This window comes from Chelonoidis abingdonii, chromosome 1 (genome assembly GCF_003597395.2).
Source record: "Chelonoidis abingdonii isolate Lonesome George chromosome 1, CheloAbing_2.0, whole genome shotgun sequence".
Lineage (NCBI taxonomy): Eukaryota > Metazoa > Chordata > Testudines > Testudinidae > Chelonoidis > Chelonoidis abingdonii.
In genome coordinates, this window is record NC_133769.1 from 202,344,120 (window position 1) to 202,362,572 (window position 18,453).

At 45.4% G+C, this 18,453-nt stretch overlaps 1 protein-coding gene across 6 annotated transcripts in view; it reads left to right on the plus strand.

Annotated features, from left to right (window-relative positions):
- The window catches only part of ITSN1 (intersectin 1), a 228,987-nt gene that overhangs the window by 82,126 nt on the left and 128,408 nt on the right, over positions 1-18,453 (plus strand). For 4 of the 6 annotated variants that reach the window (XM_075073577.1, XM_075073570.1, XM_075073583.1 and 1 more), the window contains exons 5-9: positions 8,211-8,371; positions 10,005-10,184; positions 10,919-11,012; positions 14,042-14,142; positions 15,442-15,505. In XM_075073577.1, coding sequence (XP_074929678.1) covers positions 8,211-8,371; positions 10,005-10,184; positions 10,919-11,012; positions 14,042-14,142; positions 15,442-15,505 — 600 coding nt within the window. The remainder of the gene's footprint in view (positions 1-8,210; positions 8,372-10,004; positions 10,185-10,918; positions 11,013-14,041; positions 14,143-15,441; positions 15,506-18,453) is intronic. The other 2 variants (XM_075073574.1, XM_075073576.1) reach the window with 2 other exon arrangements.

Consider the following 18,453-nt stretch of genomic DNA (forward strand, 5'->3'; position numbering starts at 1 on the left):
CGAATTAATGTGCTTAGTGTGACCGCGTGCACTTGACTTTATACAATCTGTTTTATAAAACCGGTTTATGTAAAATCGGAATAATCCCGTAGTGTAGACGTACCCTCTGTAGCAAGTGCTCTTGCCTCTGGAATTCTCTTCCACTAGGAGTATGCGTACTAGCTGGGCCACATTCAAGAAGTGCTTCAGTTTCTAACTCTAAATTCCAGAGCCCTTAGCATACAGAGATGGCTTTCTCCTTCCTCTCTGTAAGTTTGTAATGCCAGATTTTTGACTAGTGCAAATCAGTATTTTTGAGAAAAAAGGAAAAAAAGCTTGATTAGTTTTGAACCAAAACTGAATTAGGTAGTTTTTTTCTCATTGTAATGAAAAACAGAAAATTTTGTTCAAGTGAAATAAAATGTTTTGAATGTCAGTTTGAAATGACATCTTTGAATTTTTTGTTTTCAGAGAGGGTTTTCAGCAGAAATTACTTGCCAAATTTGACCTGAATTCACAAATAGTTTTGGTGTCCCGAAAAAGTCATTTTGGGGTGGATTTATCATTTGCAGAGCCAGGCTACGTGGAAGATAATAGAGCTAGGCTGATTTGCCCTTGCTGAAAATCTGGCCCATAGTATTATGGAAGGCTGAGAGTTTTCCTGTTCTTGGCAAAATATTGCTCGTCATCTCAGCCATGTCTAGTATGCTTCGAGAGAACACTTATGGCACTGATATAGCAACAAATTGGCTTCAGGTTCTGTCTTACAAATTTTCCAAGCTTTGCCTCTAGTCATGTGGGCGAAGTGTTTACCTGCTCAGTTATTGATCTTCATTAATTTTTGCAATCCAGGAAGGTCCTTTTGATGACTCTTAATTTACTTACATAAATACTTTCCTTGGTGCTGATTTAATTGGAAATAAACTCAGAGTTTAACTAGACTGCCTAGCCTCTCAGCTGGGCATTTGGTCACGGTATTGTGTTACCCCTTTCATGGCCTATAATCAAAATATAGATATTTTATTTTTAGTTTGAAATAATCCTAAAATTTTGTACTGGAGTTAGAATAATTTTTATTCTCTCTAAGGAAAGCAACATAATGCGGTTCTTAATTTATAATTGCTTAAATCATTAACATGCGTTTACCTTTTTTATTTTAGTTCCCAGTTACAGGAACTCATGTTGTCCATCTTCATCCCCTCCCCACCCCCTGCTGCGCAGTTTTCTTAAACAGTCCACTTTTTGTTTCTTCATTTGATGTACTATAAAGTCAGAGACTACTCTATGTGAAAGCCTCTTCAAAAACTGGCCTCAGTGTTTTATATTTGAATGCTATTGTCTAACTGAAAAACTCATTTGTATACTCAGCTATAATGGTGTTTAGTACAGAGCATGCATTTAAAGAGCAATTTATTATAGGACTAGCTGAAGTACAAATTTATTGACTAGGTCATTTGGATCCCTGTGGTGCTGTGTGCAGTACCATGTTGTTTTAATCTGTGCAGTTTAGCAAAGTTTCTAAAGAATTACACTCATCCTTTTCTTTCAGCTTACCATACTATAGCTCCATTATGGAGTGAAACATAACTTAGAAAATCACAATTCTTCTTCGAGTGATTGCTCATACCCATTCCAGGTAGGTGTGTGCGCGCCGCGTGCACAGCGCCGCGTGCACAGCTTGTCGGAGAAACTTTTTACCCTAGCAACAACTTCAGCGGGTCGGCTGGTGCGCCCCCTGGAGTGGCGCCACCATGGGCGGCTGCATAAATATACCACCTCCATGCCGACCCGGCCACCCTTCAGTCCTTCTTACCGCCTGTGTCGGCTCGTTGAACAGTGGAGTGCAGTTTACCTGACCTCTGCATTTTCCCTAGCTAATCGCTTCGTTTTTTGTTCTTGTTTATCGTGTTTTTGTTTTACATAGTTAATTAGTTTATTGACAGTTTACAGTTATAGTTGTTAGTGGTATTTAGTTAGTAATAGTTTTCGCGGGGTCTGGGGCTCTTCCCCTACCCCGGCGCCCGGTGCCGTAGCCATGCCTGGCTCGCCGGGCTTTAAGCAGTGTTCGGCCTGCAAGTAGGCCAATGCCGACAGGAGATCCCCGACGACTCCTTGTCTTAAGTGCCTTGGAATTCGCACTTATCTTCTAAGTGCCCCATTTGCAAGGCATTTAAGCCTGCGCACGTAAGAAGAATGGAGCGGGACGCTAGACTCCGGGCAGCTCCTTATGGAAGCGGCATAGCACCCTCGCGGCACCGAGTACTAGCCAGCAAGTGAGTGACGCGCCCCCTCGGCACGAGCACGGTCAGCACCGTGAAGGCTCCTCGGCACCGGCGCAGCCGACGCCGAAGAGAAACCCCACGCCGCTCTCCCTCTCTCCGAGGTCGAAGTCGGCTAAGCCTCGACGGCTCCTCTACGTCCTGCCTCCACACGCCCAGGGCAGAGACTGTAAACCAAGGGCAGACCGCCCAAGCCACCGGCACCGGTTGCGGCGCCGCCTAAACCGGCCCCCGTTGACTCCAGCCCCACGAGGGCCGTCGAGTCCGGCGCCTGGAAGCTCCCGGCACCGGCCGTGGTCGCAGCTAACCTTGCCTCGACGGACCGGAGATTTTTCAGCGGCAAGAGACCTCATTGCCCTGATGGACCCGGCACTGCCCGTGCCCTCGCACCGCCAGGTCCCGTGCGACCTCTCTCCAGGGCAAGACCGCTCGTACACAGCTGCCCTCTGTCACCGCTCCGGATGGCCGCCGCTCGAGGTCCCGCTCCCATCGCCGCTCCCACATCTCGGCCAATCGCTCCTCCCGCTCGAGCGCTCACAGCTTAGGCCGCCGGCATACTGCCATCACACCGCCCTTGCGGCACCGCTCACCTCGGCCCGTCACTCGGCACCGCAACCCACCACCACTCCCACAGCCGGTCCGTCTCTCGCTCCCCGTCCCGCTATTCGCGGGCACGTTTAGGTCGAGCTCCCGGCACCGCTACAGGGACCGTCGTTCACAGAGCCGATCTCGCCATAAGGGCTCGAGGTCCCGCCGGTCGACCTCCTCCCGGCACCAGAGCCTGGTCGCAGGTCCCGGTCGGGCTCACGGTACCGATACCCGTACCAAAGCACCGGTCCCAAGACCCAGAGCCTGCTCGATCTATTGGCACTTCGGTGCCCACGTTTGCGGCTCCTCCGTGGCCGTTGGGCCTGGTCAGGCAGTCGGCCTCCTCGCGCAGGCCGGTAGTTACTTATAGCCGGGACCGAGGTACTGACATGGCCGCGGACTGTTTCAAGATGCACGTCCCTCGGATGCCAGAACAGCAGCAATGGCCTTTTTGGACACCCTGGGCATACCATCAAGCCCAGGGTGCTCCCCTGCGTCCCGGCCCCTACTCTTGCTTCGGAGCGCAGGGCGCCGGAAGCCACCGTGTCCCGCCCTCCTCCGGCAGAGTCAGAGGACCATGTCATCCACCTCCAGAACTCCCCCGGAGCATCTCGAGCATGGAACGCCACAGGAGCACACGTGCCATTCAGGACCCACTCGTTCCCGGGATATCCTCCTCCTCTTCCCCCGGGTAGGCCGTGGCAGGGTCCTTTCTTCGGGGGCCGCCGCCAATAGATCTGAGAGCCCATGCCCACCAGGACCTTCTCGCCGGGTAGTAGCTCTCAAACAAAAACCTCCCGGATAGAGGGAAGTGCCGGAGGTGGACGACCCGGTGGTCAGCATCCTGGCCGCTGACATCCCGACGCGTGTGGCCCTGCCATTTATCAGGACCATCCAGGCTGCTACTGATTACCCTGTGGCAGAACTCCAGCCTCGATTCCGCCAACGGCTAAAGGGGTGGAGAGGGACGGTACATGGTACCCTCCTGGGGGTACGAAACACTTTGTACGTCCACCCTTCCTCCCTCCTCTTTAGTTCGTACAATCTGTCAATAATGACAGGGAGCGCCAACGGCCAACAGGCGCCTGCCTCCGAAATCCAAGAGAGGCTAGTTACGGTATGGACCTGCTAGGCCATAAGGTGCTACTCGGCAGGTGCCTTGCAGCCTCCGAGTGGCCAACCAGCAGGCTCTGTTGCAGCCGCTACAACTTTAACACCTGGACGGAGGTTTGGCCGCTTTACTGAGTTGCTACCCCCCTGACTCGCGCCAGGAGTTCGCAGCTTTTGTGGAGGAAGCGCAAAAAAGTTCGGCAGGACCTCCCTCCAAGCTTCCCTTGACGCGGCCAGATTCGCGCTGCCAGGACTGTAGCCTCAGTATCACAATGAGACGAATCTCCTGGCTCCAGGCCTCCAACCTGCCCCGGAACTGCAGTACACCCTACAAGACTTACCCTTTGAGGGCCGGGGTTTGTTCTCGGAGAAAACGACCCTCGGCTGCAATAGCCTTAAAAGACAACAGCGGGTGATCATGAGGGTCCCTCGGGATGCACACGCCCGTGACCCAACGTAGGTCCCCTTTAGGCCCCAACCCCGCCCGCCCGTACTTTCCTTTGTCTCGAAACCGGGCAGGACTTCAACAGATAGGCGAGGCCGGTGGTGCCTTCCTAAGGGCGCCAGTCTGGGGCCCCATGCGGTAGTTGCAGTCTCAGGTCCTCTCTAAGGCCCCACCCCGGGCCCAAGGGCAATTTTTTTGAAGGTTACGCCCGGGACGGTTCTACCAGACCTCAGTTCAGGATCCTTTTTCCCCCCTTTTCAACCGCCTCTCCTACTTCCTTCCGGCGTCTGGTCACATCTTACTTCCGACCAGTGCGGTGCTACGGCACGGTGAAGCAAGATACCACCATCCAGTTTGCTTCATCCCCGCCTTTCCCACCCCCCTTCCCGCGTCCCTCTTCAGGGACCCCTTCTCACGAGCAAATCCTCTGGCACGAGGTGCAATCTCTCCTCACTGCAGGAGCCATGTAGAAGGAAAGTTCGCTACCCAGAGAGGGGAAAGGGGATTTTACTCCCGCCTATTTCCTCATCCCCAAAGTCCAAGGGAGGCCTCCGACCTATTCTCGACTTGCGGGGGGACTCAACAAAGTGGCTACTACAAGTTGAAGTCTCCTATGGTCTCACCTGGGAACTATTATCCCGTCCTTGGATCCTGTGGCGAGCACCTGTACGCCGCCTCGACCATGAAAGGACGCGACTTCCACGCTTTACTTCCCGCACATAGCGATCTTCCCCCCGCACAGGAAGTACCTTCGCTTTACAATCAACCTAACACCACCCCGCACAGGAAGTACCTTCGGTTCACAATCAACCAACACCATTCAATTCGCTGTCTCCCTTTGGCTGCTACGGCCCCAAGAGTCTTTAACAAATGCATGGCAGTCGTCGCCGCCCACCTTTGCAAGGAACAGATACATGTCACCCATATCTGGACGACTGGCTCATCAAAGGCACCTCGCAAGCCCAAGTCAGTCATCACGTTTCCGTGATCACGGACTCTTTGGCCGCTTGGGCCTCCTCCTCAATGCAGAAAAGTCACTCTCATTCCAACACAGAGACTGGACCTTCATAGGAGCGACCCTGGACTCCTCCTTCCAGAGCTACTTACCGCAAGCCCGCTTCCTGGCGATCACTTCACTCATACGGTGCTTGCAAGCGGCTCAATCTTAACCTCAGCTCGCACCTGCCTCGCTCTTCTGGGACATATGGCTGCATGCACTTATGTCACCAAGTACGCCAGGCTCCCGTGCGTCCCTTTCAGAACGTGGCTTCCACTCGGTCTTCCGCCCGCTGCAGGGACTCCATGGACGTGCTGCTCACGATCCCTCCAGGTCCCCTACGCTCCCTCGACTGGTGGTTGGACCCGTCTCTTTTGTTGTGGGGGATGCCATTTCATCCGCAGCAACGTCAACTAACCTTACGACGGACGCGTCATCCCTCGGCTGGGGAGCCCATCTAGGTCACTTGCAGACCCAGGGCCGTTGGTCAGCCGACGAGCTCAACCTCCATATCAACGTCCGAGAGCTGAGAGCCGTTCGTCTAGCCTGCCAACGTTCCAACAGCACCTTCGTGGCCGTTGTGTCTCCGTCTTTACGGACCACACACGGCCATGTACTACATCAACAAGCAGGGAGGGACCCGCTCGTTCCCCTGTGTCTGGAGGGCTATTCAACTGTGGGACTTCTGCATAGCCCTCCAGGTGGACCTGGGGGCATCCTTCCTCCAGGAGTCCGGAACACCCTGGCGGATCGGCTGAGCAGGTCCTTCCTCTGCCACGAGTGGTCGATCCGGCCAGAATCATTTACTCCGTCTTCCAGAGGTGGGGGTTCCCTCGTAGACCTCTTCACCTCCACTCGTACAGGAAGTGCCAGGAGTTCTGCTCATTCCAGGGCCTCTCCCCCGGATCGCGACGGACGCGTTCCTCCTGCCCTGGAACCACCACCTGCTTTATGCCTTCCCTCCGTTCCCTGGTGCACAGAGTCCTGCTCAAGCTCCGCAGGGACAGTACGCATCTTATCTTGATCGCACCTGCGTGGCCCAGGCAACCCTGGTACACCACGCTCCTGGATTGTCGGTAGCCGCTCCGATTCCCCTCCCCTGTGTCCCAGACCTCTCACACAGGACCACGGGAGACTTCGTCACCCAGACCTGCAATCCTCCACCTCACGGCGTGGCTCCTGCATGGCTGAACGCTGACGAGTTTCGCTGTTCCAATTCGGTGCAGCGCATCCTCCTTAGTAGCAGGAAGCCTTCCACCCGCCGGACGTATGTGGCCAAATGGACGCGCTTCACGGCCTGGTGCGCATCGCACGATGCTTCTCCCTTACAGGCGTCAATCCTGACAATCCTCGACTACCTCTGGCACCTTAAGCAGGAGGGCCTGGCGACTTCCTCCATTAAGTGCACCTGGCAGCGATATCCACCTTCATCCGGGAGAGGGTGGTTACTCGGTGTTTCTCACCAGTAGTCTCTCGCCTTCATAAAGGGCCTGGAGCGTACTTATCCCCTGCTTGTCACCCAGCCCCCTCCCTGGGACCTGAACTTGGTCCTAACAGACTTATGTTACCGCCCTTTGAGCCGCTTGCGACTTGTTCGCTTCTCTACCTTTCGTGGAAGACGGTGTTCTTTGTGGTGATCACCTCAGCGCGCAGGGTCTCGGAGATCAGAGCCTCACCGTGGACCTCCGTACACTGTCTTCCAAAAGACAAGGTACAACTGCGACCTCATCCGCATTCCTCCCTAAGGTGGTGGCTGCCTTCCATACTGCCAGGACATCTTTCCCCCGTTTTCTTCCCGAAGCCTCATGCTTCAGCGGGAACAGCAGCTTCACACCCTGGATGTGCGCAGAGCGCTAGCTTTCTATGTGGAAAGGACCCAAGCCCTTCCGGAAGTCTCCGCAGCTCTTTGTGGCTGTTGCGGAGCGGATGAAAGGTCTACCAGTCTCCTCCAGAGGATTTCCTCTTGGTCACGGCCTGTATTCGCATGTGCTACGCGCTAGCTCATGTTCCCCTCGGACGCCTTACAGCGCATTCCACCAGGGGCAAGCTTCCTCAGCAGCCTTCCTGGCGCAGTGCCCATCCAAGAGATTGCCGTGCTGCGACCTGGTCATCAGTCCATACTTTCGCCTCACACTATGTGGTAGTACAACAGTCTCGAGACGACGCAACCTTTGGAGTGGCGTACTCCCAGGCTGCAGTCTCACTCTGACCCCTCCGCCTAGGTAAGGCTTGGGAATCACCTACCTGGAATGGATATGAGCAATCACTCAAAGAAGAAAACAAGGTTACTCACCTTTGTAACTGTTGTTCTTCGAGATGTGTTGCTCATATCCATTCCACACCCACCCTCCTTCCCCACTGTCGGAGTAGCCGGCAAGAAGGAACTGAAGGGTGGCCGGGTCGGCTGGGGTATTTATGCGGCGCCATGGTGGCGCCACTCCAGGGGGCGCCCAGCCGACCCGCTGAGTGTTGCTAGGGTAAAAGTTTCTCTGACGGCTGTGCACGCGGCGCGCACGCGGCGCGCACACACCTACCTGGAATGGATATGAGCAACACATCTCGAAGAACAGCAGTTACAAAGGTGAGTAACCTTGTTTTTCATCATTCCAAGGAAGAAATTGAGAAGTTTTCAGTTTATTCTTTAAATGGTGGCTTAGTGACCCTGGTTCTGCTCTGCAGAATTCCTCTTTAAATGGGAATCAGATGATTCTTGAGTTTCTTGGTATGTGTGGGGTTTTTTTTTCCTTTGCTTATGGGAGACTTCACAAGGTCATAATTTAAAAACATAATTGTAAATCCTGCTTATTTGTAGGGCACTGGCTGACATGAACAACGATGGGAAGATGGACCAGATGGAGTTTTCTATTGCTATGAAACTTATCAAACTAAAACTACAAGGTTATCAGCTCCCCTCTGCACTCCCTTCTGCCATGAAGCAGCCTCCCATTGCTCTTCCTGGTGCACCAGGGTTTGGTAAGAGCAGAATTTGTTTCTAGTTCAGTGGTATGATAGCCTCTATAAAAGTTTTTGTTTGCGGTGGTTTATATTTTGATTTATTTCAGTTTCTAAAATTGGAAAAGGTGCTACTTTACAATCAAAACGATATATAGTTGAAAAACAGCCTAATAAACCTGGCTTCTTAGCATCCAGGCATAATCAATAACAAAGTCAGTTTCCTACTCCATTTCAGACCCTGCTCCTCTCACCCTGTACTCTCACCATCACCAAATATTAGGAAAAGCAGATGGGCCTTGCACCATGCTGTGAAGATCAACAGAGCTGGGCTGTTTCAGACCAGGGGGAGTGAGTGAATTCTGAAGTTGGGCGCCCTCACTGAGACCACCTTGCTGGCAGTCTTCTTAAGTCTTCTTTAATGGGTTCTAGCTCTAACACCTCTGCCACAGTTACGATCAGCGATCTTGATTTAACTTAACCAAAATTGTGTGGGAGCAGTCCACACCTGTTGGCCTATGCAAAAAGTGGCATTAATAATAGCCAGACTGGCTACTGCTTCTCTTGTTCTTGTAACTGGTATTGCTGAAGTGCTCATGACGCTAAAGATAGGATTGGGTAATGCAGGATTGAAATAAATGGCATAAAATAAATGGGTGAGTCAAAGCCTGGACCTCATGCTTACCATGTTGAGTTTCTTCTTCATTCTGGTGTTGAGCCTTGCAACATCTCATCATCAGATGCCTGGTAATTGTGACCACCATAAAGAGTGAATTAAATAAATAATGTACAGGAGCTCCGTTCCGGAACGCCTTGCATAAGTTGAGTTTTGCATAAGTCAGGAATGTATCTCTGACAATTATGTGCCCCTCCCACAAAAAAAAAGAAAAAAGACACTTCTGGAACTTTGTCCATAAGTCGGATTTGCGCAACCCGGGGAGCGTCTGTATTTGGTAAGTGTTGCAACAAAACTCTCACCCTTTAAAGCCTGTATATCTGCTAATTCATTTCCCCCTCCCCCCACCAAACTTGTACTGTTTGGTTTCTAAAACTTCATCTGGGGCCATAATGATTGAGTGAAGTTCGAAATAATTAAATTTACTTCTCCAGGTCCATTGTAGACATGCTCCCATCTGCGTGCACGTAGCCTCACTTCTTTCCCCAGTGGAATCACTGAATCTCCTTGACCTCTACTTGTCATCTGTGCAGCTGTGCTCATACCTAAAATCTCTTATTACTGTGCTTTATCCTATTAGCTTTGCATTGTTTTTTGTTTTGGCAGAAGGCTGTGAGCAATTCTCCTGAAACTCATTCTTTTTGGACAGTGTTTGAAAGTACTGCTCTTCATCTAGCACACAGTGAACAATTTTCTAAAGCAAATTCTTATATTTCTTTGGTTAGCACTGCAGTCACATAATCCTATAATATACATACACTATAAAATATTATGCCCTTCTCACTAAACCATTTCATGTTGCCGTCACTATCTGAGAGCTTAGTAACCCTGGGATTTTTTAGTCTTTATCTTCACCTCAATCTGCTCTCTAATTCTAGGTTTATTGTTGTATAACTCTGCAGTCTGCCGACTCCTTAAATTATTATCTGATACAAATGATTCTAAATTAGAAAAATGTCTACTTTTTCTTGTATGCAGGTATTGGGGGCATTGTCAGCATGCCATCTCTTACAGCTGTAGCCCCAGTACCAATGGCGTCCATTCCAGTAGTAGGAATGTCTCCACCTTTAGTATCTTCTGTTCCTACAGCAGCAGTACCTCCCCTGGCTAATGGAGCTCCTGCTGTTATACAACCTCTGCCTGCTTTTGCTCATCCTGGTATGCTGCATATTGACACTATATATTTACTTTTTTTCTGTTAACAAATTGTTGAGCAATTTTCTTTGTATCGAAAAAGTGAGAATATGGTATTACTAACTTATTATTTTAAAGAATTGCTTTATTAAGGGAATACACTTAAATTGGGTTAATACAAATAGGATTAAAAAAAGTCCAAAATCTTAAACAAAAATTTTAAACCTTCAATAGAAGAAATCTAGGTTTATTATATTTTAAAGCTACATGTTTTTCAGATATTTCTATACACAAACCAACAATCGCCATGAACAAAATGTTAGCATTCTAGTAAAGGTACAATAGAATTAGCTTGCCCATCATCCAGAATTGATACCTATACATTGTTACTCCTTACCTATTTGTAACCATTAAGATAATATTGTTCTTTGGATTATTTTCAAAGTACTAGAGTATACAGTATTTCAATTTTTATTTTATAAAATGCTGCACTTTATTGTATCAACCAGATTTATATAAAGAATGCAAATGCAGGAAGTCATGAAGGTGATGCGTGTTCTATTTTTTGTGGGGAAGAAGAGGTTACTAATTTATTTTTGTATTAGGAACATTGCCTTAAAAAAAACAACCCCAAACTGATTTTAAAATCATAATACTTGTTTTGTGGGGTTAGCAGTTAGTTGTCTATCATTGTGAATTGTACAGATATGTTTCAAATTTACTTTTCAGGATTAACACAGTTATTCTTACTATTACAGCCACATTGCCAAAGAGTTCTTCCTTTACTAGATCTGGACCTGGGTCACAGTTAAACGCTAAACTGCAAAAGGCACAATCATTTGATGTGGCTAGGTAAGTTAGCATGGAGTGTGTGTGCACATGTGAAATATGCTGTAGCAGGCAGTACTGCCTTAGACGCTAATAGATTAAGACCATTCTTCATTAAACTTAACTTCTGTAATTAAGAAAATCAAGTCTTGTCAAGTTATTACTTCAGAGGTTTAATAGAATATCTTCTTTAAATGTGAAATACCACATTAGTTACAAACCATTGAAATATAGCATTTAACTGTTTTAAAAGTTTCAAGTCACATTACTATATGAGGCTTTTGAGTGTGTACAGAAAAGTCTGCTTCATTTCATATCACAAGGCCCCTCCTTTTGTGCTGCAGAAAGATAACACATTTTTTGTAGAAAACAGAGAAGTAATTTCAGAAGTAAAATATTAAAATGTGGGAACTGTGGGAGTGCTGTCCAGAGACTAACTCTTTCTTGTAAGTTTTTTTTTTTTTTTTTTTTTTTTTTTTTTTTTTTTTTTTTACTTATATGTAAGAATTTATTAAAAGACTGGTCCAAGGAGACACAAAATATTGACTTAGAGAACTTTGATGGGAGAGGGGAGTTAATAGTTGCAATTTAGTGCTGAGGACTGAACAGTTGCTCAAAATTCCTGTGGATTTCAGGGAAGAAAATAATTGCTTCTTCATATACCATTTTTAAGTGTTTTAAATTTTGTTTGGCTTTTAATCTTAGCTCTCCAGGTAAATTGTCCGTGAAAATTTCTTTTGTGTCACAATATGAGAAGCTAAATGTTACTATTACTTGTCTGTAAATGAGGTTAAAAATGCCTTGCAGCTCAAACCTTTTTTTGTCTCAGAGTATTGTTGGGAGCACAGTGGAAGCAGTATGCTCTAATCCCCACACAGGGAGGGGAGTGTACCCCTTCCACCAGTGTGAAGTAATAGTGATTAGCTCCATAGGGACTGACATCTAGGACTCCTTAGGTAAAAGAACTGGATATTCCTTAAGACGGCTATCACAGTTATAAGGCAAACTTCACCTCTGATTCTCTGGTCTCTCTTAGAGCTGGGTGAGATATGGTTTTCCTTTCCTGTAAAGCCTTTGAGATTTCAAAAATTTTCCTGTTACATATTGGGATGAACCTGAGACCTTTTGAAGTTTTGAGGTGGAGGAGGATAGGAGAGTGGGCAGACTATTCAGGGATCGATTTCTCTAAATATCTCCTGTTGGAGCTGTGTATGAAAAGTATTCACTGGGCCAGAGACACACTAACTTTATAGTCGAGTGAATAGTGCAGTCACTTGGGATGTGGGAGACCCAGGTTAAAGTCCGTGCTCTGAGTCAAACAGAATGCCCTAACCATCATGCTATTAGCTATTCTGTGGTGATCAGAGTCTCATTTTGATCAGAAATTCCATCATTTAAACAGGTATGCTCCCACAAAGTTTTGATTTTGGTGAATTGGCATTTTCTGATGAGAAAACGTTTTAGTAGGGCTGTCCATTAATTGCAGTTAATTTGTTTTGAGTTAATCTCTTGAGTTAATTCCATTAAAAAATTAATTGTGATCTCAGTTTTAATCACGCCGTTAAAGAATACCAATTTAAATTTATTTTAAATACTTTTGGATGTTTTTCTACATTTTCAAATATGCTGATTTCAATTACAACACAATACAAAGTGTATAGTGTTCACTTCATATTATATTTAGTTGCACTGTAAAAGAAGATAAAAGAAATAGTATTTTTCAATTCACTTTATGCATGTACTGTAGTGCAATCTCTTTATTGTGAAAGTGCAATTTACAAATGTAGATTTTTTTTGTTAGATTGTTTTGTTTTTGAGTGCAGTTATGTAAAATTTTAGCACCTACAAGTCCACACTGCCGATGACTTGTTCTGCTCGATAACGATTCAAAGCAGTGCGGACTGATGCATGTTCATTTTTCATCATCTAAGTCAGATACCACCAGGTTGATTTTCTTTTTTGGTGGTTCAGGTTCTGTAGGTTTCGGAATTAGAGTGTTGCTCTTTTAAGACTTCTGACAGCATGATCCACGCCTCGTCCCTCTCCGATTTTAGAAGGCACTTAAGATTCTTAAACCTTGGGTTAGGTGTTATAGCTCTCTTTAGAAATCTCATATTGGTACTTTCTTTGCGTTTTTGTCAAATCTGCAATAAAAGTGTGCTTATATCGAACATATGCTGGGATGTCATCCAAGACTACCATACCATGAAAGAGTCACTGCCAGCTTAGTGGTTTCAGTCCTTCTCAGATCAGCAGGGAAAGTAGTTGCTATGCAATCTGTTCAGTGGCCTATGTGGAAGAAATTGGATTTTCTCAGTCTGATTCTTACTGTGTCCTAGTGTCCTGGCATGTTTTGGCATTGGCAGTCTTAATAGAGGACCAAAGGTTAAATGGGGCTGAAGACTGAACTAACATTTCATTCCTATACCTGCGCTCTCCAGCTCTTAGTATTGAGACACGTTGGCAGGCTAGAATCGCGAAACTGTCTCTACAAATAGCTGATCTATTTTCTGTTAGCTCTGTTTGTTTTTTCTTAGCTCTGTTTGTTTTTCCTAATCAGTCTTTGGTTGGTTGGTTGCTAGGCTGGAAAGACAGCTGGTTAAGGTTAGCATAAGATGAGACACCAATGAAGTGGGCTGTAGCCCACGAAAGCTTATGCTCAAATAAATTTTAGTCTCTAAGGTGCCACAAGTACTCCTGGTCTTTTTGTTTCTACCAACTACATGGAGAGTTTCCAGCCATGTAACTGAACAAAGATTTTGCATATCTTGAGTCTTCCAAAGCACTTAGATTATTTACTTTCTGAAAAAGCAAAGCTAGCTATGACAAGGATGAATATTTGGCTTAATTTGGGATAAGAAACATGGTTTTAAAATGCTGAACTGGGTCACTGTTCTCAGCCACAACTTCAGTAGTGTGTAATATTTTTGAAGTAAGAGCTGGGAAAAATTGTTGAAAGAACAAATTCATATGTAAAACTTGAACTTCAGTCTGTCCTCATGTAGCTTGAAACTTTTAAGCGTAACTGAGTTTTTTCTCTCTCCTAATTCCAGTGTGCCTTCTGTAGCAGAATGGGCTGTTCCTCAGTCATCAAGACTGAAATATAGGCAGCTGTTCAATAGCCATGACAAAACAATGAGTGGACACTTAACAGGTATTAGAACAATTTTTGTATTCTTTATTTTTTACTTCCATTTGATTGATCTTTGATAATTATATGTCTGTTAACGTGGTGCTTAAATTATGGAAGGTGAGTGATAGCTGAGTTCCCATACTGAAATGAGAGGGGAAAAAATGCTTATTTTCTATATTGTTTTCTATCCACACTTTGATTACAAGTGAGAGCAAATATATGATCATTTGTGAGTGGTTGCTACTTAGGGCTTGTCTACATAGGGAAGTTAGGGCGTGAATTTATGGCACGCTAGCTACTCTGCACTAACTCAGAGGGTCCACTTGGTGACTGTGCATTAAACGAGCCTGCATGAGAACACATTTAGTGTGCAGTCGGAGGCTCTTAGTAAAATGGACGAGGGTTGGGGAATGGAGTTCCAAAGCCACCTAATGCCCCTGGTACAGGATTATGAGAGGTTACTGGGCACCTGCAAATTCCATTAACTTCTTGCTAATTGTTTTTCCTCTCCTCACTCTTGCTTTCACACTGATTTGTTGTAAAGGTGGTCCCTTCTGGCCTTAGACTCTGACTCTCAGATCCACGCCCCAGAACTTACTTAATTTTCTTTTTGAAACTTATCCTGCTGGTGTAGTTGGACAGGGCTCCTGATCCCTTTTGACCACCCAAAATGAAAAGGCCTTTGACAATTGTGGGATTCTTCTTGTTCCCCTTACAACTTGTTGACCACCTCCCAAGTGGGTGAAGACGCCTGTTGGGTGAAAGTGCTGAGAAGTGACTAACACTTTCATCTGGCTGGCAGCCTCATCACCTGTCTTGTAGGCTGTTAACAAGGAGCTTTCTCTTCAGACCACACACACAGTTCCCTCTGCCCAAGAGAGAACCCACCCCAAATGAAGGGAGGCACAGAGCATATGCAGGAATCCTCTCTCACCCCTGTCATCCCAAGAGCTTACTGTGAGGTATGAAATTAGTTGTGGCAAACTGTGACTCCTGCGAAGGACATGGGTGGCTGGGTCAAGCTTTGTATGCCCCTTTCACGAGGGACATTTTCCCCAACATGATAGAAAACTACCTGTGCAGTGGGAAAGGGTACATCAAATGTGGGATTACTAACCCTAGCAGTATTCCTTAATCTTAGATATTCTGTTTAAATAACTTTCCTCTTGTGCACCGTAACAGTTTGTTCTGAGTAGTTGTAATATGTTCAGTTTTAACACAAAGGGAATTGATATTTTTCAGGTCAGCACCTCAAAACTGAGTTCTGTTCCAGAATAATGTTTGCTGATATTTTGTTTAACTCTTGTTCTAATTTGTTAGGTCCACAAGCAAGGACTATCCTTATGCAATCAAGTTTACCACAGGCACAGTTGGCTACAATATGGTAAAGATAGTTCCTTTAATTTTTCTCATATCAGAAACGTACTTATCACTCTGGATTATACCCTTTCTGCTAACTTGTTAAATTTTGCTGTCTCTTTCTTTACACAAGATATACACTAAAAACTGCATTACTCTTTAATAATGGGCATTATCAGAGGAATTAGATTAGTTTCCACTGCATTTTTCTAATGTCAGCTAATTTTTACAAACTGTAAAAAATGGTTCATAAAAGGAACTCTTCAAGTTTATTTTACATTAGGTACCTATAGTATTCCTCACTTTCTGTGTCTGGGTTGAAAACATACCTGGCATTTTTACTTGGTTTTGTTTTTTAGTTGCTCCTAAAAAAGCCACTTTGTTTCTCTTACCTCTAGTGAAATTATACCCTGGTACGTAATGCAAAAAAGTATTTTTTTTTAAATGTGTAATAAAGAAAACTGTAGCCTGTAAAATTGCCCTTTTATCCCTAGTTGTGTCCTAGCAGAAGCATAACTCATTGAGTTTCTTCTCTTTGATATGCTTTAAAGGAGTGTCTTTCGTTTTTTCCTCAGCATTCTTATTTGCCAAAGTAGATTGCCTTCTATTAACATAACCAACCAGGTCTCTCATTTCTCCTTTAGCCTGAGTAAACTCTTGTATCTTGCTGTGTAACTGCATAGTAGCTTTAGTATTTATTTGCCTTTTTACTCTCCTGGTATTTTGGTTCCTGATTGTTCAGGGTCACCTTCTGTGATGTTTGAAATGGGCTCCATGCCACCTTTGTGTATTTTAACTGATTAATTATTCTCTGCTGGCTATTTCTAATTAACCTCCCTGCTTCTTAAGTCTCTGCTTGAAATTCAGTATCTCACTACAGTACTACCACATGATTTTCTCTGTGCTAGAATGTCAACTATATTGTCACTGTTGCATAGTGACTCTGCCATACTTGCTTTCTAGGCCAAACCCTACATGTTATTCGGGACTTACAGTAGCCTCTTCTCTTTTGTTTCCTAACAAAGTTTCTATAAGAAGCAATGGCAATGCAATAATCCAGAAGATCACTAGCTGTGACTGGGGTCCCAGTGAGGGCCAGCTGAAGTCACTCAATTAGGGTGAACTGCAAAGAATGGGGTAGATAATCCCCAAAGCTGGTGGATATTTTCAATACTTAGATTTACCAAGTCAGCATAAAACAGCTTCTTTATTATTTCACTGGTTGCCCAGAAGTCAACACCACAGTTCCTTTGAAGTAACCCAGCCTCAGGTCTCAATCCAGGTATCCAAGTCAAATATGATGAAGGTTTCCGAAAATCTTATATCATCATATAAAAGAAAAGGTTCTACCATTTCCAAAGGATCGGACACATTACCTTCCAGGTTATTGAATGTTCCAGCTCTTACCCAAATACATACATACAACCAGTTCTTATTAATTAAATTAAAATTTATTAGAAGAGAGAGAGAATACAGTTAAAAGATCAATATACATATAGACATGAGTTCAGTTCTTGAGGTTCGGATACATAGAGGAGATGGTGAGCTTTGTAGTTGCAAAGAGTTCTTTTAGAATTTAGTCCATAGGTTATAGTCCAATGTCCAGTATCACATGCGGGGAGTAGCAGCTTAACTGGGATCTCTGTCTGGTAACTCAGACTTCCCCTGATGAAGCTTAAGCGGATCTGAGATGTCAGGATCAGGACCCAATGGTCTTTTATACAGTTTTGCTTGACCATACAGTCCTGTGTAGACAATAGGCTTTTGATGTAACTTCCTGTTTCCTAAGCACCAGCAGTAATTAGTTACACAAATGAACATAGGGCAATTTATCCGTTAGGCAGTCTATTACAAACTTCAAAGAGACATATAGACAATGACATTATTTCACCCAAGATTCATCTAAATGTTAATATTCCCCTTTTGATCTCTGAATTAATAGTTATAGTGACAGACAGGAACTGTCTGTTTACATAATTATCATCTAAGATACACATAATTAGTATCACCTCTAATTCTTTAACAATACAGGTTTGTATTTCAAAGTTCTAGCCTTGCATGGCCTTAATTACCATTTTTAACATGTCTCTACAGGCTGACTCTGGGTTAGTTAGCCTGCAAGATGCTTAACCCTTTCCGGCCATGTGTTACACTCATTATAAGATTCATTGCAAGTAGATAACAGTGGTAGCAACAGTGGTTTGCATAATTATACTTTAATCAGACAACGTCAGGCTAGCCAAAAATGTAATACTTGCTGCCAGGGCTTCAAGTGTGTGGATGGTTGGGGGTGGATGGCGGGGAACAGTTGACACATTTTGAGAAGTTCCAAACATAACTTGTAGTTCTTCTTTGAGTGATGTCCCTATGGGTGCTCCACTGTAGGTGTAGCAGCGCCCCCTGTCCCTGGGATCAGAGATCTTCATCAGCAGTGCCCGTCGTATCACACGTGCACCTCCACATCTCATGCCATGAGTGGGACGTGTGTATATATAGCGTTGTACAGTCTGATCACCCCCCAGTTCCCTCTCTAATCCCTTTGGTCTGGGACAGAATCCACAGTAGAGCCCGCTTCTCCTTTTGACCTCTGAGATAGTGCCTCACCTGTTAGTTTTAGTATAGTTTTAGTAGTTAGTTCTTCCTTTCTCATCCTCTCCCTATTAAAAATAAATAAATCATTTTTCTTTTGTCCTCTTACTCTCCCATAGCTTACCCTTCATAGCTTTTACCCTTCAGAACTTAGGTTTTCATTTTGCTGCTTTCTGCCATTCCCGACTGAGACACTTTTCTTGTCACCCTTATCTCCAGGTCTTCTGGGTTTAAGAGGTGTGTTTCCTGCTGGGAAGCCTTCCTGGTAACTGATGGTCACCCATAGTGTATTTGCTGAGTGGGACAGGGACACGTACCCAAAAGTGTACTCATTGCCATAACTGACTGCCATGGCTAGAAAAGATAGGACATTTGGCTGCAACG